This window comes from Dendrobates tinctorius, unplaced genomic scaffold (assembly GCF_039654945.1).
Source record: "Dendrobates tinctorius isolate UK_male_01 unplaced genomic scaffold, ASM3965494v1 ptg000004l, whole genome shotgun sequence".
In the NCBI taxonomy this organism is placed as follows: Eukaryota; Metazoa; Chordata; class Amphibia; order Anura; family Dendrobatidae; genus Dendrobates; species Dendrobates tinctorius.
Genome location: NW_027361672.1, coordinates 23,020,179 through 23,043,018, shown reverse-complemented (window position 1 = coordinate 23,043,018; position 22,840 = coordinate 23,020,179). Strand labels below are relative to the sequence as shown.

Below are 22,840 nucleotides of genomic sequence, written 5' to 3'. Positions count from 1 at the left end.
CCATTATATGACTTCTAATCTGCATTTTCACCAGTTTGCCCTTTTTCACATTTTCAATGATCTCTCATCTAATGGGTGGAAACGATGCCTCCCATACATGAAGCACAGATCTTAGAGAGATTTATACTGTCCCATATGCAGAATCAACATGGAAAACCTCATGCAGCAGTGTAGCTGTGATTCTGCGTCTGTGGGAGGTAACCCGATTACTAGAAAGCAGCACAGGTCTGTGCCTCTCTTTGCTTCTTTCTCCACCATCCCTCTCCATAGACTTTGATAGGCAGCTGTAATCTGACACCTCAGTGACCCGGTAGTGTCTTATTTTGATCCAGACTGAGAGTGAATGATGAGTTTAGAAGATGGAGGGAGGAGACAAAGGGTGTCTGATGAGTAGAGTAAGATATATTGCCTTGTTTCTTGCACTATTGATGGATGCAGATCTTGTTGAAACGAAAATGACTACTTAGCCACATGAGTCTTTTTTTTAATTTTTATTTTTTTCTACAGCCTCATCGGTGTGATCAGTGCCCGTTGTCTTTTAATATTGAGTTTAACCTAACACTTCATAAGGCCACACATAATGTGCATGACCCCGTGTGTCCAGCATGCGACAAGAAGTTCTCCCGTGTGGCCAGCCTCAAAGCTCACATTATGCTCCATGAGAAAGAAGAGGTGATTGCACACTTTATTTTTATACTGTTTTATTAACGTAATGTATTATGTTTATGAGAATTATTTGTCATTTCATGCAAACATTTGTCCAGAATGAGTGCTCTCTCTCTCCAAAAGTATGGAAGCGGCATATTGGCAGCCATATTGATTGTGATAACTGTACACACTCCTACAGTCATTATTCTTTCTTAGCACACGAACCCTACTGATAGAAATGTGTATGCACAGACTAATGATAAAGTGGCCTTGGCATGGCATAGATGGGTAATAAGAGATGATAGGCATTATGCCTGTATTCTAGTCTCATTGCTGACTTTACCAATCCATGCTACTTCTTAAATGGGTTTTCTGTCTTCCTCCAAAATCAGTAAAACTCTTAATTTTTAGAGATGAGTGAACGTGCTCGGATAAGGTGTTGTCTGAGCATGCTCGGGTGCTAGCAGAGTGTATTCGGAGTGCTCTAATACTATGTTCTAGTCCCCGCGGCTGCATGTCTCGTGGCTGTTTGACAACCGCAACACATGCAGGGATTGCCTGTATGTTAGACAACCCTTGCATGTGTTGCAGCTATCGAGCAGCTGCGAGATATACAGGCGCGTGGGACCCAAGCATATTATTCGAGCACGCCGAAGACACTCAGTTAGCACACGAGCATGCTCAGATAACGCCTTATCCGAGGACGTTCACTCATCACTAATATATTTTTTTTTTTTATCTCCATAGATCCTCATCTGTTCTGAATGCGGCGATGAGTTCTCACTACAAACTCATCTGTCGCTGCATATGGAGGAACACCGGCAAGAGCTGACAGGTAGCAAGACCTACAGCTGTAAGTCATGCAAGAAGACCTTTGACTCTACTCCACAGCTTAAAGATCACTTGAAAACACATTTTAAAATAAGGTATACATTACTTTTTTTTAGTTTGTGTGCTGTCTTGGTATGTAACATGTGATTGTAGGCAATTAATGATGACATAATGCCAGCTCTATGTGTAAAAATGGAAAACAAGCTAGATTAACCAAGCCCCATGCTATTGGGATCATTGGGCCAGACTAAATTATTTTCAAAAGGCACCTGGAATATGAGACATCATGCAAACAGTGATCACTGTATTGATTATACGGTATTAAAGGGAACCTGTCACCCAGGTCATGCTGCCTAAACCACAGGTAGCATGAATCAGAACCTGGCTGTACTCTCTAGTGTTTCAGAGAAAACATTGTGAAGATATGGGACCATAGGTAAAGAAGTGATTAGGTTAGTTCCACATTAGCGTTTGGAGGCGCAGCGGACGCTTGCCGTGAAGCTCCGCCCCCTGCCGCGCCTCCTCCGGTCAGCTCCGTCTATGGGCGCAAGACGCTGCATGTGGCCTGCGTACCCTATCTTTAGAAATGGGTACGCAGGCCGTGTGCAGGTCTGCTTTTGCCGCCGCATGTGTCCTTTTGACGGAGCGGTGATCGCACCAAAATGCAACACGTTGCGTTTGGTGCAGGTCGCCGCACCGTCAAAAGGACGCATGCAGCGGCAAAATCATACCTGCACATGGCCTGCGTACCCAATGCTAAAGATTGGGTACGCAGGCCGCATGCAGCAGCATGCGCCCATAGGCGGAGCTGACCGGAGGAGGTGTGGCAGGGGGCGGAGCTTCACGGCGAGCATCCGCTGCTCTTCCAAACGCTAATATGAAACCAGCCTAAGTCTGATGTCATCCCCAGAGACATCCTCCCTGCCCCTGTCCTGGTCATTGACAGGTTTATGGCTATGTACATTTGGGTCAAGGAGAATCTGGTAAGAGACTGCATTGGATTAATCACATTTCTTCCTATGGTCTCTGGCCAGCTCTTCAAACTGTTTTATCAGAAATGCTGGAGAGTTTGAGTATCAAATTCCTGGCTTTTCTACACTTTGGTATCAAGAAAGATTGGTAACGGGAGAGGGACCACTTTAATGTACTTCTCTTCAAATAAGGGGTAAACACAAACGTCTAGGCTGGGAAATCTGTGTACTAGCCAAAGGTCCCATGGTGAATATGAACAGGTAAACATCGTGTTGGTGGAGTTGATCAAAGTGGAAAGCCATCACAAGAACATTACAAAATAGAAGTAAGAACCACATGGAGTTAAAGGGAATCTGTCAGCAGGTTTTTGCTACTTCATCTGAGAGCAGCATAATGTAGGCAAGGAGACCCAGAATCCAACAATGTATCACTTAGATTACTGGGTGCAGCCGTTCCGACACAATCAGACTTTTTAGATTTAGAATGAAGCAGAGCTGAGACAGCTAACTCCTCCCACACCACAGCTAACTCCGCCCAAACCAGGCCTCTGTGTACGTAGTCAGTGAGTTGATTAGTTGATGGACTAGTCTGTAATGTTAATCTCTTAGTAATAAATCCTTCACAGCTAGTAATCTCCACACACTGACAAGTGACACATCCCTCAATTCTGTGTTTCAGCTTCTATCTCCTGCTGCCTTCAGATTACATAACAAAAACCTGCTGACAGATTCCAGTTAATGCCTGACTGCCCATGAGTTAAGCTTTTTTAGGTTAATATTTTCAATACTTGAATATATAGTGTTTTTAAGTGGAGGCAGAGTAGAAGTATGGAAAAGGTAAACAGCGAAAGTTTCTAATGACGGAAAAAATCGCAGAAGATGAACAGCAGAGTGATGAAGAGAAGAGTTAATTAACTCTACAAGAGGCCATACAGTATGACACTGGATGGATACAGACAGAATAAAATAGAAGCTTTCAGAGAGAAGTAACCACTTGTACTCAGAGTCAAGTGCCCAGCGTAAGATACATATGTGCTGGATGCACTCTTCTATAACATGTAGTGATATATGATGATGTAGAAATGAACATTTTTTTTTAAAAAAAACTAACACTAAACATATCTCTGAATTCTGTATCATATGGCCGATTTAAAAAAATAAAACTCAAAAAAAACCAAATACTCTGAGATGCAGCGAGAATTCAAGAAGTGCAAAAACTGGTCACACTCTGTATAGTGTTGCAAAGCCATCCCCTTTTCAATTTAAATGGCTTTTCTCTTTTTTAGCTCCTCTGGGTCAGCAGTTCTGGCCGCTCGGTTTACATCTGGCTTTGAGCATCATTGCCCACTTGATCCCTCTTTGTACACCGGGTTCTGTACAACCCTAGCCCACCTGTTGCTCCTCCCGGCATCACTCATATTGGCGCTAATATGGGCGCTGGGATGTTGTAGACCATCCGGCCCATTTGTGAACGATGGCCAATTCGTGTGCCGTAGACTCTCTTGGCCAGAAGGGTGAACTACGAGAGGATGTAGGGCATGTTATGTCTCTGAGACATCACATGCAAAATGGGGACCAGTTCACTTAGTGCAGAAAATCTACTTTAGGCTGTGTGCACACATTGAGGATTTGCAGCAGATTTCCCTGCTGTGTAAAATATGCATTTATGCTTGTTTTTTGCCCAATTTATTTGAATGGCCAAAACGTCTACATTACTTCATTGCTGCTAAGCAGAAATGTATAAAACTGAACATTAGATTCTTAGTTGACATTCTGTTCAGAATGTGATGAAGCCCACTGCCGCATCACGGCGACGCTCTTCCTGGGTCCCTAATCTTCAAAGGTGCAGCAACCTCCGCCAATCGCCAACCACCAAGTGAGAACTGAGGTGTGCCGCACCGTACGTTGCGGACATCGCTCATCGGTGGGGGTGCCAAGTCCCCAGCGCCTCATATTGATGACTTATCTTATTCACTATTTAGATTTAGTGTAGCCGTTATCTGCCCATCCATTGATTGCTCTTGACATATTTCCAGTGGATGTAGAGATTTTAGCAGAAATGAAAAAAAGGAAACAATTTGAAAATTGTTCTCTTTAACCACCAAGGTAAGATTTTTCCATAAGTCATTTGCTAAACAATGTGCAGAGTGTTGAAATTCTAGCTACCGCTCATCCCAATCCCTTTCTTGTTACTTTGCTATAACAGCAGTATTAATATCTCCTCTGCAGAGGCTATTCCGAGCTGTATCAGTTTCTTTATCAATAATTTATTCAGAACATCACTTTCAGAAGACAAAACACTGCTCTTGCAGAATTCTTGGAGTGCTTGAATGTCAGCAGTAGGGAGACCAACGCTTCATTATTTTGCATCTACTATGTCATTTCTGGCAACTTTTCCTGCAGTGTTGTTCACATTTTGCTTTTGTGCATTTCCAGGGTCCCAAGTACCAGATCTTACAATAGAAACATAGATAGAAGTGGATTCTCCTACTCCTGTCCACACTGCGGTAAAACATTTCAGAAGCCAAGTCAGTTAACGCGCCATATTAGAATCCACACAGGTAAGAAAGTGCCGCTCAGACGCTGATTGCAGTTCAGTATATGTTCTGGGATTTTCTGCTATGTTCCTATAAAGAGAACACCGGAATAAGAAAGTGGTGTTAGTATTGAACGAACATGCTTGGATTATCTGAGTATGCTCATGTGCTAATCGAGTATTAGAGTCTCTACGGCTGGATGTCTCGTAGCTATCAAGAACCCTGCTGCAGACTTACAGCAGGAGTATGTGCACGTGTTACAGAAGGACAGAGAGTGTGTGAGGAGCGCTGCGGTGAGCTTACCTGCCGGAGCGCAGGACCTAAGACACGTGACCACCGGGGGAGTGGCCGGAGGCGGAGCCAGACGCCGAGTAGCAGCGGTGATCGGCGATGCTGGAGAGTAGTCTGAACGTGCTGAAGTCAAGCTGGGAGGTCAATAAAGTGCCAAAGGGGGAGATGCTAAGAGTGGTCAGGATGTAGCAAAAAGGTCGGGAAGCCAGAGATAGAGGTGCAGTGCAAACGGGGCAGACAGGTGTGAAATTAGAGTACCAAGCTGAAGGTCAGAGCCAGAAACAGACAAGTAAGCACAGTCACAAGGCAATGCACAGAACAAGAAAATAGACCGGGTCATACACGAGAAAGCAATCGGACTAAACAGTATGCAAGCACACCAGGGGGTCATACACACAGCCAAGACAGATGTATCACTGACAAGGATCCCCAGATGAAGGCGGGTAAATATAGCCCTCCCAAACCAAAAGGAGGCCATACAAAATTAACCCTGAGAGGACAGGGAAGGAACCCTGTCCACAACCAGTAGCTGTTCAACAGTCGCAACAAATGCAGGGACAGCTTAACAAACAAGTAATCCCTGCACGTATTGCGGCTGTCGATCAGCCACGGGAACTCGAACATATTTTTCGAGCAAGTAGAAGATGCATGGTGAGCGCATGAGCATGCTTGGATAACACCTTACCCAAGCACGTTTGCTCATCTCTAGTTGTTAGTAATATCTGCATCATAGGCAAGTAATTAGAAGAGGAATTGTATAATTATTTTCTGTGCCTTGATCTCCGATACCTGGTTAGAATTTAGATTGATCTAATTCAATGGACTTAAAGGAACACTAAACCTAGGCTGGCTTCATGGTTAGTTCAAGCCATGGTAAGTATAAGGAAGAAAATATCCAGCTACCGCCAAGGGAATTAATTATTTCTGAAACAAACATCTTTTATTGACACATGCTATAAAACATGGTTAAAAACATAAACACTAGAAGTTTCAAGCAAAACAAAAAAAGCTCTTGGTCATGGCACTAATCAAACAAACATAGAATCTTTAAAGAGAACCTGTCACCAGCAAAAATGTTATTAACCTGCAGATATGGGGTTAATATGCAGGTTAATAGTGTTGCCAACCTGCGCCAATCGACACCTGCTCGTAGCCAAACACTATGGGAAGAAAATTAATTTTATTTCCCCCCCCCGGCAGCATTTGGTCTCCGTCATGGGGGCGGGGCTGGTGAGGGTTATATAGCATTTTTGCTGGTGACAGGTTCCCTTTAAATACCCATAGACACATGACCTGACACCATAGTGCCGCCCATAATTAATGTTTAATTAGGAAATTAATTATAGGCGGCACTACAGTGTCAGGTCATGTGTCTGAGTATTTAAAGATTCTATGTATGTTTGATTAGTGCCATGACTAAGAGCTATGTTTGCTTGAAACGCGTAGGCCTAGTGCTGTTTTTCGCATGAGTCAATAATAATTTTTTTTTTCATCTTAGATATAATTCAATCCCTTGGTGGTAGTTGGATATTTTCTTCCTTATACTTGCCTTGTCTCACCTGGGAACCAGGCTCAGGATTTCCTTGCACGGCACCCATCCAAGGACAACTACCCTCATCGGTGAGCTGATGTAATCCTTCCCTCTATACAGTATTAGTTCAATCTAGCAGCATTGCCACCCTGCCGGCTGGACAGTGTGCGCTGTCATGGTGCTGTATGAGGCATAGTGAGACAGAAGGTGGCCGGGATCGAGAGCTAACGTCGCTCTCCATCAATCTTGGCCGGTCTCAGTGCGGTGCTGACATACTCATTGTAAGCCCTGTGCATGTTCAGCCACAGCTGCTATGCATCAGTGGTAGTTATTCCCCTTGGCATCGGTAGACAATTAGATAAGGAGATGTTGCTGGTATTTTTTATTAAAAGTAAAATAACAATACAAAAATACCCATCTGAGAAGATGGAAACAACCTAAGATGTACTATATACACTGTGCACTATTATTAGGCAAATGGTATTTTTGATGATTCATTTTATTATTAAACAACTACAGCACTGTCAGTCAATCCAAAAGATTAATAAAACTGAAACCTGATTATGTAAGAAAGTTAAAGTGAGGCTTTGCCCTTCCTAGGAGAGTTTTGAGTAACTGTTAACCCCTTAACGACCACCAGTATGCCTTTTAACTGCAGCAGTTAAGGGTACTTACTGTATACCTCAGCGCCGCTTTTTAACGGCGCTGAGAAATAAGTGTATAGCGCCTCCCCTCCCCCAGAGTCAGAATTTCTCCGGGGTCTCGGCTACTGGGGGAGTAGCTGAGACCACAGAGAACATGATTCTGGTCGGTTTTTACCGACCCCAGTGTTGTGGTCGCTGTTACTAACGGTATTACGGCGACCGCAAAAAAAAGTCTGATTTCTCATTTAATTTCTCTCTCCTTTGATGTGATCGCACATCAGAGGAGAGAGAAATGGGGTCCTCCGATCCTCCCTTTGTACCTCCGGTTTCCCTGCATCCCCCCATGAAGTTCCCCTGCACCCGGCATCTTCTTCCGGGAAGAAAATGGCAGGTGCATGCGTAGTGCGCCCGCCGAGATCTGCCGGCTGGTACCCTACAAACAATAGGACATTTTTCCTATTGGTTCATTCTGATCACTGTGATAGATGCTATCACAGTGATCAAAATAAAAAAAATAGTAAATCATACCCCCCCTTTGTCATCCCCTTAGTTAGGTAAGAATAATAAAATAAAAAAATGTATTTATTTCCATTAGGGTTGGGCTAAAGTTAGGCTAATATTAGGGTTGGGATTAGGGTTAGGGGTGTGTTGGGGTTAGGTTTGTGGTTTGGGTTATGGTTAGGGATGTGTTGGGGTTAGGGTTGTGGTTATGGTTGGCATTAGCGTTAGAGGTGTGTTGGGGTTTGGGTTGGAGTTAGAATTGGGCGTTTGCACTGTTTAGGTACACAAGGGGTCTCCGAACGCAACATGGCACCACCATTGATTCCAGCCAATTTTGCGTTCAAAAAGTTAAACTGTGCTCCCTCCCTTCTGAGCCCTGCCATGCGCACAAACAGTGGCTTTCCCCCACATACGGGGTATTGGCGTACTCAGGAGAAAATGCACAACAAATTTTGTGGTCCATTTTCTCCTGAAACCCTTGTCAAAATAAAAAAAAATGGTTCCAAAGTATATTTTTTGTGAAAAAAGTAAAATGTCCATTTTTTCCTTCCACATTGCTTTAGTTCTCGTGAAGCACCTGAAGGGTTAATAAACTTGTTGAATGTGGTTTTGCGCACCTTGAGGGGTGCAGTTTTTATAATGGTGTCACTTTTGGGTATTTTCTGTTATATTGAGCCCCCCCCCCCTCAAACTCACTTCAAATGGTCCCTAAAAATGGTTTTGTAAATTTTGTTGTAAAAATGAGAAATCGCTGGCCAACTTTTAACCCTTATAACTTCCTAACAAAAAAAAATTGTCAAAAATTGTACAGATGTAAAGTAGACATGTGAGAAATGTTATTTATTAACTATTTTGTGTGACACCTCTAACTGATTTAAGGGAACAAAAATTAAAAGTTTGAAAATTGCAAAATGTTCATAATTTTTGCCAAACTTCCGTTTTTTTCATAAATAAACGCAAAGTTAGATTGAATAAATTTTACCGCTAACATGAAGTACAATGTTTTTTTTCGTGACATTATCTCAGACTCAGTGGGATGTGTTGAAGCTTTCCAAGGCTATAACTTCATAAATTGACAGTGGTCAGAATTGTAAAAATTGGCTTGGCCATTAAGTACCAAATTGGCTCTGTCATTAAGGGGTAATGTGCAGAATATTATGCAATTAAATTACAGGAAAATAAAACTACGCAAAAATGCATATCTGACTCTTTAAAAAAAAAAAAAAAAAAAATCTCAGTGACCAGAATAGCCACCCTTCTTTTCAGGGACCAGTATAGCAGCCCTGCTTTCCTTGGGACCAGTATAGCTGCCCTTCTTTTCCTGGGACCAGTGTAGCAGCCCTTCTTTTCAGTGACCAGTATAGCAGCCCTTCTTTTCCTGGGACCAGTATAGCAGCCATTCTTTTCAGGGACCAGTATAGCCGCCCTTCTTTTCCTGGGACCAGTATAGCAGCCATTCTTTTCAGGGACCAGTATAGCCACCCTTCTTTTCAGTGACCGGTATAGCCGCCCTTCTTTTCAGTGACCAGTATAGCTGCCCTTCTTTTCAGGTACCAGTATTGCCGCCCTTCTTTTCAGGGACTGGTATAGCCGCCCTTCTTTTCAGGGACCGGTATAGCCGCCCTTCTTTTCAGGGACCGGTATAGCCGCCCTTCTTTTCAGGGACCGGTATAGCCGCCCTTCTTTTCAGTGACCAGTATAGCTGCCCTTCTTTTCAGGTACCAGTATTGCCGTCCTTCTTTTCAGGTACCAGTATTGCCGCCCTTCTTTTCAGGGACTGGTATAGCCGCCCTTCTTTTCAGGGACCGGTATAGCCGCCCTTCTTTTCAGGGACCGGTATAGCCGCCCTTCTTTTCAGGGACCGGTATAGCTGCCCTTCTTTTCAGGGACCGGTATAGCCGCCCTTCTTTTCAGGGACCAGTATAGTCATAGTAACATAGTTAGCAAGGCTGAAAAAAGACATTTGTCCATCCAGTTCTGGTCACCCTTCTTTTCAGGGACCAGTGTAGCCTCCCTTCTTTTCAGGGACCAGACTAGTCGCCCTTCTTTTCAGAGAGCAGTCTAGTTGGCCTTCTTTTCAAGGACCAGCATAGCCACCCCTCTTTTCGGGGACCAGTATGCCACCCTTGTTTTCAATGACCAGTATAGCCGCACTTCTTTTCAGGGACCAGTATAGCTGCCCTTCTTTTCCTGGGACCAGTATAGCTCCCCTTCTTTTCCTAGGACCAGTATAGCCGCCCTTCTTTTCAGTGACAAGTATAGCCGCCCTTCTTTTCAGTGACAAGTATAGCTGCCCTTCTTTTCAGGGACCTGTATAGCTGCCCTTCTTTTCAGGGACCTGTATAGCTGCCCTTCTTTTCAGGGACCTGTATAGCTGCCCTTCTTTTCAGGGACCTGTATAGCTGCCCTTCTTTTCAGGGACCTGTATAGCTGCCCTTCTTTTCAGGGACCTGTATAGCTGCCCTTCTTTCCAGGGACCAGTGTAGCCGCCCTTCTTTTCCTGGGAACAGTATAGCCGCCCTTCTTTTCAGGGACCAGTGTAGCCGCCCTTCTTTTCCAGGGACCAGTGTAGCCGCCCTTCTTTTCCTGGGATCAGTATAGCTGCCCTTCTTTTCAGGGACCAGTGTAGCCGCCCTTCTTTTCAGGGACCTGTATAGCTGCCCTTCTTTCCAGGGACCAGTGTAGCCGCCCTTCTTTTCCTGGGAACAGTATAGCCGCCCTTCTTTTCAGGGACCAGTGTAGCCGCCCTTCTTTTCAGGGACCTGTATAGCTGCCCTTCTTTCCAGGGACCAGTGTAGCCGCCCTTCTTTTCCTGGGAACAGTATAGCCGCCCTTCTTTTCAGGGACCAGTGTAGCCGCCCTTCTTTTCCTGGGATCAGTATAGCTGCCCTTCTTTTCAGGGACCAGTACAGCCACCCTTGTGTATGGCGGTCACCCGACTGTTCCCTAACAGATCTCAAGAAGAGGTAAGCTGAGTCTAGTTTAGAGTTTACTGTGAGATCAAAAGAAGTGGTTATAAATTTTGATTTATTAATGTCATGGACCTAAGATTTGATGTTATTTCTGAGCCCATAAAGAAGCCCATTCCATTTCTTGCGAACACCTATGCTTGGCATTGCTGTGAATGGTACGGTGATTGTGTCAGTACATCTTTGTCCTTTGCAGCTGCCTGTTGCTTGGCCTTTTTCTTACGCCATTTTTTTTCCTGCAGTTTCAGTTCAGCCACTAGAGGTCACCCTTCACCCATGGAAAAAACTCCTGTTTGCCTTATTTCCCCATTCTCCACTGTTCAGTTTCTTGGTGCTCATTATTGTATGTGTGAATGGGTGTTACAGGCCATTGAATATCGTATAATCTTTTGTCAGCGTCTGGAGACGAAGGCAAAGTCTTGTTTTTGTGGAATTTTTTTTTTTTTGTCTTGATCCAGTAGAGCAGAAATGGACCAAAATATTATTTAAATATTATAGGGTTAGAAATCAGTAGGGGAAATGAAAACTTCTGATAATACGTCTTCAAGGCTGGATTCACACATCACGCCATTATTGATCAGCTGTAGCTTTTTACTAAGAGATGGGAGAAAGCTATGCTACGTATATTTTCCCTGTCCAGTTTCTCACTAGTCCGGATTGGATTGTTCAGACCTCGGCTGTGAGAGCTAGTAGGCTCTGTTCACACAGGCTTAAGGATTAATCTCTTCTTCTAACAGGAGTGCTCACTTGACGTTTTATTTTTTCTGGACCGATTTACCAAAAAATCACGGACAGACAGGTTTTCCAATGTGTCACTAAAAATACTATGATAAATCATTATCAGTGATATATATGTCTACAGCCCATAATTCTGATTTTTTTTTTTTTAAATATTTTACTGACATTTCCAAAAAGTGCTTAATTTTTACAGCGTTTCGAATTTTTGGACGGTTGAGAGCACTGCTTCTGTTCGGCTGCTATGCCCTGTGGAGGGCAATACCACGCTCCAGCGATCCTGGTTAGCTTCGGAGCAATTCTCTCGATGGCAGTAGAAAAGCGCTTGTAAGCGCTGCTCATGTTCTGCTGTCTAGCAGTGGTGGCTGGTCTCCATGGCAATGAGGTGTAAACAAAGGGATCTGTCTAGTAAAAATAATTGGTTGGCCAGTGTAAGTATTGCTGTGTCTGACCTCTGCAGTCCTTTTTGTATGTAGCTTACAATCATTTGTGATTTACCGTGACTACTACATATAAAGCCCTACAAGCTCCGGATGGGGGCTTGTTCAGTCACTGTAATGCCCAGTATCTAAGCATGCAGGGGCAGAGCTTGGGGATCCTGGGGCCCAAAAATCTAAAATAGGGCTTCAAACTATTACTATTTTTTTTTTTTTTTTTTTTTTTTTTAGTATTGGTCTCCTCAAAATAGACTTTTTGGATTGTTCCAAAGGTCCAGGTAAGACTGCAAAATCTGTACTCCATAGATGTCCTGGATAAGTACATGGCGAAAAAGTGGTACTTATAGAACTCAAAAACCGCCTTAATATGTGGTTATACAGTGGGGGAAAAAGTGTTTAGTCAGCCACCAATTGTGCAAGTTCATAATTGTATAATGATGAGAGAGGCCTGTAAGGCCTTTTCACACTTGTCTTTTTGTTTCAGTCAAAATCCGTTGTTTTCTGAAAATAACGGATCCAGCAAATTTGCCCCCAGATCCGTTTTTTTCTCATAGACTTGTATTAGCGACGGATTGTGACTGACGGGTGGCCGTCCATTTCATCCGTCATTTGACGGATCCGTCATAAATTCTTTGTCCGTCGGTCGGAGACAACGGACAAAGTAACGTTTTTTGTGTACATCGAAAAGTCGGACAGTGACGGATCCAGCGCCGCCCGTCGTTGGCTATAATGGAAGCCTATGGGTGCAGGAGCCGTTGCTGGATTCCGGTTTTTACAACTGAGCATGCCTGGAACAATTTCTCTTCATTTAATTTAACCCTCACAGCCTTTCTGGCACATAAATCTCTCTCTCCTTTCTTTCTTTCTTTCTTTCATTCTTTCTATCTATCTTTCTTTCTTTCTATCTTTCTTTCTTTCTTTCATCTCTTCTCTCTCTCTCTCCAGAATTCTGTCCCTTTAACCCCTTCACTACCAAGGGTGGTTTGCACGTTAACTACCGGGCCAATTTTTACAATTCTGACCACTGTCCCTTTATGAGGTAATAACTCTGGAACGCTTCCATGGATCCCGGTGATTCTGACATTGTTTTCTCGTGACATATTGTTCTTCATGTTAGTGGTAAAATTTCATTCATATAACTTGCGTTTATTTGTGAGAAAAACGGAAATTTGGCGAAAATTTTGAAAATTCCGCAATTTTCCAACTTTGAATTTTTATGCCCTTAAATCACAGAGATATGGCACACAAAAAAGTGAATAAGTAACATTTCCCACATGTTTACTTTACATCAGCACAATTTTGGAACCAAAATTTTTATTTGTTAGTAAGATATAAGGGTTAAAAGTTGACCAGCGATCTCTCATTTTTGCAACACCATTTTATTTTTACGGACCACATCACATTTGAAGCCACTTTGCGGGGTCTATATGATAGAAAATACCCAAAAGTGACACCATTCTAAAAACTGCACCCCTTAATGTGCTTAAAACCGCATTCAAGGAGTTTATTAACCCTTCAGGTGCGTCACAGGAATTTTTTGAATATTTAAAAAAAATTAACTTTTAACTTTTTTTCACAAAAAAAATTACTTCAGGTTCAATTTTTTTTATTTTACCAGGTGTAACAGGAGAAATTGGACTGCAAAAATTATTGTGCAATTTGTCCTGAGCACGCTGATACCTGATATGTGGGGGGGAACCACTGTTTCGGCGCATGGCAGAGCTCAGAAGGGAAGGAGCGCCGTTTGACTTTTTCAATGCAAAATTGGCTGGAATTCTGATCGGACGCCATGTCGCGTTTGGAGAGCCCCTGATGTACCTAAACAGTGGAAACCCCCCACAAGTGACCCCATTTTTTGAAACTAGACCCCCTAAGGAACTTATCTAGATATGTGGTGAGAACTTTGAACCCACAAGGGCTTCACAGAAGTTTATAATGTACAGCGGTACAATTAAAAAATCATATTTTTTCCACAAAATGATCTTTTCACCCCCAATTTTTATTTTCCCAAGGGTAACAGGACCCTAAAAGTTATTGTGCAATTTGTCCTGAGTACGCTGATACCCCATATGTGGGTGTAAATGACTATTTGGGCACATGGCAGAGCTCGGAAGGCAAGCAGCGCCATTTGACTTTTTTGGCTGGAATTGAGATCGGACACCATGTCGCGTTTGGAAAGCCCCTGATGTACCAAAACAGTGGAAACCCCCCACAATTGACACCATTTTGGAAACTAGACCCCCCAAGGAACTTATCTAGATGTGTGGTGAGAACTTTGAACCCCCAAGTGCTTCACAGAAGTTTATAACGCCCAGGCGTGAAAATAAAAAAAAAATTTTTTCCCACAAAAATGATATTTTTGCCCCAAAATTTTTATTTTCCTAAGGGCAACAGGAGAAATAGGACCCCGAAAGTTGTTTTGCAAATTGTCCTGAGTAGGCTGATACCCCATATGAGAGGGTAAAACACTGTTTGGGTGCATGGCAGAGCTTGGAAGGGAAGGAGCACCATTTGACTTTTTCAACGCAGAATTGGCTGGAATTGAGATCAGACGCCATGTTGCGTTTGGAGAGCACCTGATGTGCCCAAACAGTGGAAACCCCCAATTCTAACCCTAACCCTAGCCCTAACCCTAATGGGAAAATGGAAATAAATACATTTTTTTAATTTTATTATTTTTCCCTAACTAAGGGGGTGATAACGGGGGGTTTGATTTACTATTTATGGCGGTTTTTATATTTGGCAGCTGTCGCACGCTAAAAGACGCTTTTTATTGTAAAAATAGTTTTTGCATCACCACATATTGAGAGCTATAATTTTTCCATATTTTGACCCACCGAGTCATGTGAGGTCTTATTTTTTGCGGGACGAGTTGACGCTTTTATTGGTATCATGTTCGGGCATGTGACTTTTTTGATCGCTTTTTATTTCGTTTTTTGGGACGCAGAATTTACAAAAACCAGCGTTTCATGAATTTCTTTTGGGTGGTGCGTTTACGCCGTTCCGGGTGCGGTAAAATTTATAAGGCGGTTTTATTCTTCGGGTCAGTACGGTTACAGCGATACCTCATTTAGGTTTTTTTTATGTTTTGGCGCTTTTATGCAATGAAAACAATTTTATATAAAAAATAATTATTTTTGCATCGCTTTATTCTGCGAGCTATAACTTTTTTATTTTTTCGCTGATGATGCTGTATGGCAGCTCGTTTTTTGCGGGACAAGATGACGTTTTCAGCGGTACCATGGATATTTATATGCGTCTTTTTGATCGCGCGTTATTGCACTTTTTGTTCGGCGGTATGATAAATCATTACTTTTTGCTTCGTTTTTTATTTTTATTTTCTAAGGGGTTCGCTTAAGTGGTTAACTATTGGGACAGTTTTATAGGGCGGGTCGTTACGGACACAACGATACCAAATATGTGTACTTTTATTGTTTTTTTGTTTTTTTATTTCCAAAAAATGAATTTATTGGGGAATATTTTTTTTTTTTTTTAATTTAGCGTTTTTTTTTTTTTAATTATTTTTACCCTTTTTTTTTTTATTTTTTTTTTACTTTATTACAATGTCCCAGGGGGGACATAACTGTCCTGTGACAGATCAGCAATCTGTCACAGGCACTGCACAGGCTTCCTCATGCCTGCGCTTTGCAGGCACTGAGGAAGCCAGCTTCCTGCAGGCCCCCGGAGGTCCCCGTCGCCATATTGGATCCGGGAACCTGCAGGAAAGGAGCCCCCTGCAGCAGCGCTGCACATTGCGCTGCCGTGGGGGGCTCAGGGAAGCACGGAGGGAGCACCCTCCCTGCCGATGCTTCCCTTTAACCCCCGGTACACCGCGATCGTGTTTGATCGCGGTGTGCAAGGGGTTAACGTGTCGGGGGCGGTCCGTGACCGCCCCTGACACATTGTGCTGGGTGTCAGCTATGATAATTAGCTGACACTCGGCCGCGATCAGCGGCGCTCACCGCGATGACGTAATATTCCGTCCATGGTAATTAGGTCCATGGTCACATGGACGGAATATTACGTCAATTGTAGGTAAGGGGTTAAAACTCCACCAACTGCTCCTTCAACGGATCCAGTGCATCAGTTTTTTACAATCTGCACAGGATCCGTTTTTTCAGCACTTTGACGGATTGTGACTGATTCTAAAAGACTGAAGTGTGAAAGAGTCCTAATTGACATCATAGGTTGACCACAACTATGAGACTCAAAATGAGAAAACAAATCCAGATAATCACCTTGTCTGATTTGGCAAGATTTATTTTGCAAATTATGGTGGAAAATAAGTATTTGGTCATTAACAAAAGTTCATCTCCATATTTTCTTTTTTATCCTTTGTTGGCAATGACAGAGGTCAAACATTTTCTGTATGTCTTCACAAGGTTAGCACACACTGTTGGTTGTATGTTGGCCCATTCCTCCGTTCAGATCTCCTCTAAAGCAGTTATGTTTTGGGCCTGTCGCTGGGCAACACAGACTTTCAAATCTCTCCAAAGGTTTTCTATGGGGTTGAGATCTGAAGACTGGGTAGGCCACTCCAGGACCTTCATATGCTTCTTACAAAGCCAATCCTTCATTGCCCTGGCAGTGTGCTTGGGATTATTATCATGCTGAAAGACCCATCCACGTTTCACCTTCAATGGAAGGAGGTTTGCAGTCAAAATCTCATGATACATGGATCAGTCATCCTGGTCCCTTTGCAGAGAAGGAGCCCCAAAGCATGATGTTGCCACCCCCATGCTTCACAGTAGGTTTGGTGTTCTTTGGATGCAACTCAACATTCTGTCTCCTCCAAACACGACAAGTTTTTTTTCTAGCAAACAGTTCTACTTTGGTTTCATCAGACCATATGACATTCTCCCAGTACTCTTCTGGATAATCCAAATGCTCTGTAGCAAACTTCAGACGGGCCCGGACATGTACTGGCTTAAACAGGTGGACATGTTTGGCACTGTAGGATCTGAGTCCCTGGTGGCAGAGTGTGTTACTGATGGTAGCCTTTGTTACGGTGGTCCCAGTGCTATGCAGGTCATTCACTAGGTCCCTCTGTATAGTTCGGGGATTTTTGCTTACCATTCTTGTAATCATTTTGACCCCATGGAGTGAGATCTTGCGTGTAATCCCAGATCGAGGGAGATTATCAGTGGTCTTGTATGTCTTCCATTTTCTTATTATTGCTCCCACAATTGATTTCATCACACCAAGCTATTGCAGATTCAGTCTTCCCAGCCTAGTGTAAGGCTACAATTTTGCCTCTGGTGTTCTTCAACAGCTCTTTGGTCTTCACTATAGTGGACTTTGAAGTGTGACTAATTGAGGTTGTGGACAGGTATCTTTTATACTGATAAGTTCAAACATGTGCCATAAGGCTCGTTTCACATTTGCGTCTTTGTGCGCAGCGTTTGATCCGCATGCATCATGCGTACATACAGTGCCTACAAGTAGTATTCAACCCCCTGCAGATTTAGCAGGTTTGGTAAGATGCAAATAAGTTAGAGCCTTCAAACTTCACACAAGAGCAGGATTAATTAACAGATGCATAAATCTTACAAACCAAAAAGTTATGTTGCTCAGTTAAATTTTAATACATTTTAAACATACAAGTGTGGGTCAATTATTATTCAACCCCTAGGTTTAATATTTTGTGGAATAACCCTTGTTTGCAATTACAGCTAATAATCGTCTTTTATAAGACCTGATCAGGCCGGCACAGGTCTCTGGAGTTATCTTGGCCCACTCCTCAATGCAGATCTTCTCCAAGTTATCTAGGTTCTTTGGGTGTCTCATGTGGACTTTAATCTTGAGCTCCTTCCACAAGTTTTCAATTGGGTTAAGGTCAGGAGACTGACTAGGCCACTCCAACACCTTGATTTTTTGCCTCTTGAACCAGGCCTTGGTTTTCTTGGCTGTGTGCTTTGGGTCGTTGTCTTGTTGGAAGATGAAATGACTACCCATCTTAAGATCCTTGATGGAGGAGCGGAGGTTCTTGGCCAAAATCTCCAGGTAGGCCGTGCTATCCATCTTCCCATGGATGCGGACCAGATGGCCAGGCCCCTTGGCTGAGAAACAGCCACACAGCATGATGCTGCCACCACCATGCTTGACTGTAGGGATGGTATTCTTGGGGTCGTATGCAGTGCCATCCAGTCTCCAAACGTCACGTGTGTGGTTGGCACCAAAGATCTCGATCTTGGTCTCATCAGACCAGAGAACCTTGAACCAGTCTGTCTCAGAGTCCTCCAAGTGATCATGAGCAAACTGTAGACGAGCCTTGACATGACGCTTTGAAAGTAAAGGTACCTTACGGGCTCGTCTGGAACGGAGACCATTGCGGTGGAGTACGTTACTTATGGTATTGACTGAAACCAATGTCCCCACTGCCATGAGATCTTCCCGGAGCTCCTTCCTTGTTGTCCTTGGGTTAGCCTTGACTCTTCGGACAAGCCTGGCCTCGGCACGGGAGGAAACTTTCAAAGGCTGTCCAGGCCGTGGAAGGCTAACGGTAGTTCCATAAGCCTTCCACTTCCGGATGATGCTCCCAAAAGTGGAGACAGGTAGGCCCAACTCCTTGGAAAGGGTTTTGTACCCCTTGCCAGCCTTGTGACCCTCCACGATCTTGTCTCTGATGGCCTTGGAATGCTCCTTTGTCTTTCCCATGTTGACCATGTATGAGTGCTGTTCACAAGTTTGGGGAGGGTCTTAAATAGTCAGAAAAGGCTGGAAAAAGAGATAATTAATCCAAACATGTGAAGCTCATTGTTCTTTGTGCCTGAAATACTTCTTAATACTTTAGGGGAACCAAACCGAATTCTGGTGGTTTGAGGGGTTGAATAATAAATGACCCTCTGAATAAACTTTTCACAATTTTAAAAAAAATTAAACAAAGAAATAACATTCTTTTTTGCTGCAGTGCATTTCACACTTCCAGGCTGATCTACAGTCCAAATGTCACAATGCCAAGTTAATTCCGAATGTGTAAACCTGCTAAATCTGCAGGGGGTTGAATACTACTTGTAGGCACTGTATATAGTGTACGCAGGGACATGCGTTTGCATGCGTTTGCATACGCATACATTTCGCGGTGTGCGGTGGTGCGCGGCGAACGCAATATGTTACATTTTTTTGAGGCGTCAAAAATCCTGTACACCTGCACTTAACTATTTGTACTAAATGTCCAACTGGGGGTCTGTATGTGGGAGAGATCGGGCAAAAACTGAGAACAAGGATGAATTCTCATTGTCACACAATAAGAGAAAAAACAATAGATCTACCTGTGGCAAAACATTTTTGTACCCCCGGTCATAGCATGATGGACATTAAATTACTTGTCTTAAATGGTAACTTCAAATCTCAGAGAGACAGAAGAGTCTGGGAGTATAAATTTATGACAACCTTTGACACACTCAGTACAGGAATGAATGTTGCATGGATTTATGTCTTTTTACATCAATTAAGGAATTTGCTCTTCAGACCTTCTGGGGGCATCACAACACAGAATCAGACCCCAATCAGAGGACAATAAAACTTTCACACTCCTTATCTATGAACTGTTCCAATATTTATGTTTATCCCTCTCCCATAATCATTTCTGCTTCACATCACTTGTCTTATATATTGCGTTATATCTGTGCTGTGTTGTGTATAAATATGTGATTCTTCAGATGTTGTATTAGTCAATGCCTGATGAAGAGACCTGAGTAGTCTCGAAAGCTTGCAATTTGTTACCATCTTTTCAGTTAGCCATTAAAAGGTATCAACCACTGAGGACTCTCAATTCTAAATATTTTTCTATCCGCTGGCTAATACTGTACAAAAATATATATCTTTCCTGCATTAATATTTTCTATGACACATAGTATGTGCTTATAGACAGTATTAACAGTTTACTGCCATCATATGTGATTATACACCGTGTTAACGGTATACTGCGATCATATATGACTACAGATTGCACCGTGTTTTGCATTTAGCACAGGGTCACATCTTCTGTAAACTGGTATACTGATTATTACTTTAATTCATGGTATGTCTATGTTTATTGAAACAAGTCTAAAATCTTTACTGTAAAATGGCATAAAAGTACTGTGTGTAAGTATTGATCTCTTACAGGTTTATTCCCAAAATAGCAAGTTATCCTGTGTCCACGAAAAGCGATACTTTACTAGATCACTGAGGAGCCTCCAGTGACCCCAACAATAGGGCTTTGAATCTGCAGAGCCCCGTCTTGAATGGAGCCGAGTTGCATATGCTGAACCTCTGCTAAATTAATTGTCAGAGAAAGTAGAGAACAGCACACAGACAGCCAGTTCCAAGATTGGGGCCGTTCAACAGGCTATTGGCTGCCATGAAAACCCAGTGCACACACTTGCTCCGCTTAAATGCTACTGTGAGTCATTGACAGTGCCATCTATAACACTGACACAGAGGCAATTGGAACCCCACTCCACAAGCTCTCGTAGGGAATCTGGCACTAGGTTTTTGCTAACCTCGTCTAAGAGCACTATTGCAATGATGTGTCAGCTACTGGGTTGCTATTTTGCAGTTTTGATAATATCTGTTTTTTCTACTGCAGATTTACCATATTTCTGAATCCTGAGCTGTGTATGACCTGCACCTACAACTAATTAGTGGCTTTCTGCCTATGCACAGTTTAAACAGAAAGCTGCCAATCAGTTCTGGGGCCAAGGTTATGCGGAACTCATGAATATGCTTGAATACCTGGTAGCAGGTTTACTAGTCCTCTAGTGATATTCCCCTGCTGATTAAAACTGTGATTTTATCCACATTTCGGCAAGTAGCCCAGTAAGTGACACATCGCTGGAATCAGGATTTCTGCCCCTACATTATTCTGCTTTCAAACTAGGTGTAAAAATCTAGTAGCAGTCTCTTTAATACAGTAAAGTTCTGTCTACCTACATTGAGACCAGGGCCATATTTACCACTAGGCACTCGAGGGCATGTGCCTAGGGCGCCAGGATGCGGAGGGCGGCACCTGAGCATGGTTTTGTGTTTTTCTTAAGTCCGGGGATAGACATGGAGGCTTTAGGACACAGTGGAGAAAAGTGAACACACGGACACGCCCATTTACATCACTAATGCCTGCCCCTTCCTATGATTAGTGTATGTGATAGGTTGGGAAAGGATGACCCCACCCCTGGTGATGCTCTGTCACCTCTGATGGCAAATGCTCGGCAGTTGGAGGGAGCACGGCCTGTACCTGGAAAACAGCGGGATTGTCGGTGGCTCTGGGAGCATGGAGGGCAGCACAGCGTGGTGTACACGCCCGGCCTGGTGACATCATCATCTCCAGGAGCAGCCAGACATAACGGGTCAATGCTGGGGGATATGGGGAGAAGATCAGAGGAGAGAATGGCGCCGGAGCCTGGGAGGAGGCAGGTGAGACCACGCCATGCATCCTCCACCACCACCGTCAGTCACACGGTGCCCGCCTGCCGCAAGGTCTGCTACCCGCCGCCGTCTGCACTGCCCAAGTCACCACCCGTCTGCACCCGAGCTCCTGTCTGCGGGCATCACCCGTCACTCATCACCCTGCCCACCCTGTGCCTGGGAGGGTGCAGGGCTATGTGGGGATACATTATGGAGGGCTGTGGGGTTGCAGGACTATATATGGGGGGGTACATATGCAGGGCTATATGGGGGGTACATATGCAGGGCTATATGGGAGTTGCTGGACTAAATGGGGGATATATATGAAGGGCTATATGAGAGTTGCAGGACTACAGTATGTGGGGGTATATATGGGGGTACATATGCAGGACTATGTGGGGGTATATTTGCAGGGCTATATATTGGGGTACATATGTAGGGCTGTGAGGTTGCAGGACTATGGGGGTACATATGGAGGACTGTGGGGTTGCAGAGCTATATGGGGATACATATGCAGGGCATGGGGGTTGTAAAGCTATGGGGGGTACATATGGAGGACTGTGAGGTTGCAGGACTATGTGGGAGTACATTTGGAGGGCTGTGGGGTTGCAAGGCTATATGGGGGTACATATGCATTGCTATAAGGGGGTTGTGGAATATATGGGGATACATATGCAGGACTATGTGGGGGGTTGAAGAGATACATGAGGGGTTGAGGGATATATGTGTTGGTTTCAGGGGTACATATGCAGGGCTATATATGGGGGTACATATGGGATTACTGAGGCTATATGTGCGGAAATGCAATAAATCTCATGTAGCAAAATACTCATTGCAGGACCTTAGCCTGAGGCACAGTCAGGAGGCCGTATAACTGGGATGACTGTCATGACCAGCGGCTCTCCTGACCTGAGCATATTTCTATACACCTCTTATACTCGGGTGACGAGAGCCGCTTTCGGAAAGTCCAAGCATTGCGATCGTCGTCGTCCGTGTTATTCAGCTGTCTGACTGCGTCCAGGTGCTGTCCAATTTCCTGGATGAAACCCAGGTGACTTCTCATACGCATGTCCCTTAGACTGTCAGTCGAACCTGGTGATACAGGCGAGTTTGGTCGACATTAGTCTGGTGTGTACGGGGACTTTAACTAATATCTAAAGATATGGGCACATTTAGTATGACTTATCAGTAAGGGGCGTCACGACTTAGAGTGCCTAGGGCAGCATGAACACCAAATACGGCCCTGATTGAGACCACAGCTGATAATGAAAGGCTCAATCCTGCGTCAGGTTCACTGGCTTGCACTATGATTTCACTTATTTTGATGGTCGACAGAATTTATGACAGAAGACCAAAGC

At 43.7% G+C, this 22,840-nt stretch overlaps 1 protein-coding gene across 3 annotated transcripts in view; it reads left to right on the top strand.

Moving 5' to 3' along the window:
• ZNF236 (zinc finger protein 236) overlaps nt 1-22,840 on the top strand; it is a 235,408-nt gene that overhangs the window by 23,124 nt on the left and 189,444 nt on the right. For all 3 annotated transcript variants that reach the window (XM_073566497.1, XM_073566490.1, XM_073566480.1), the window contains exons 3-5: nt 508-672; nt 1,396-1,574; nt 4,887-5,011. In XM_073566497.1, the coding sequence (XP_073422598.1) occupies nt 508-672; nt 1,396-1,574; nt 4,887-5,011 (469 nt within the window). The remainder of the gene's footprint in view (nt 1-507; nt 673-1,395; nt 1,575-4,886; nt 5,012-22,840) is intronic.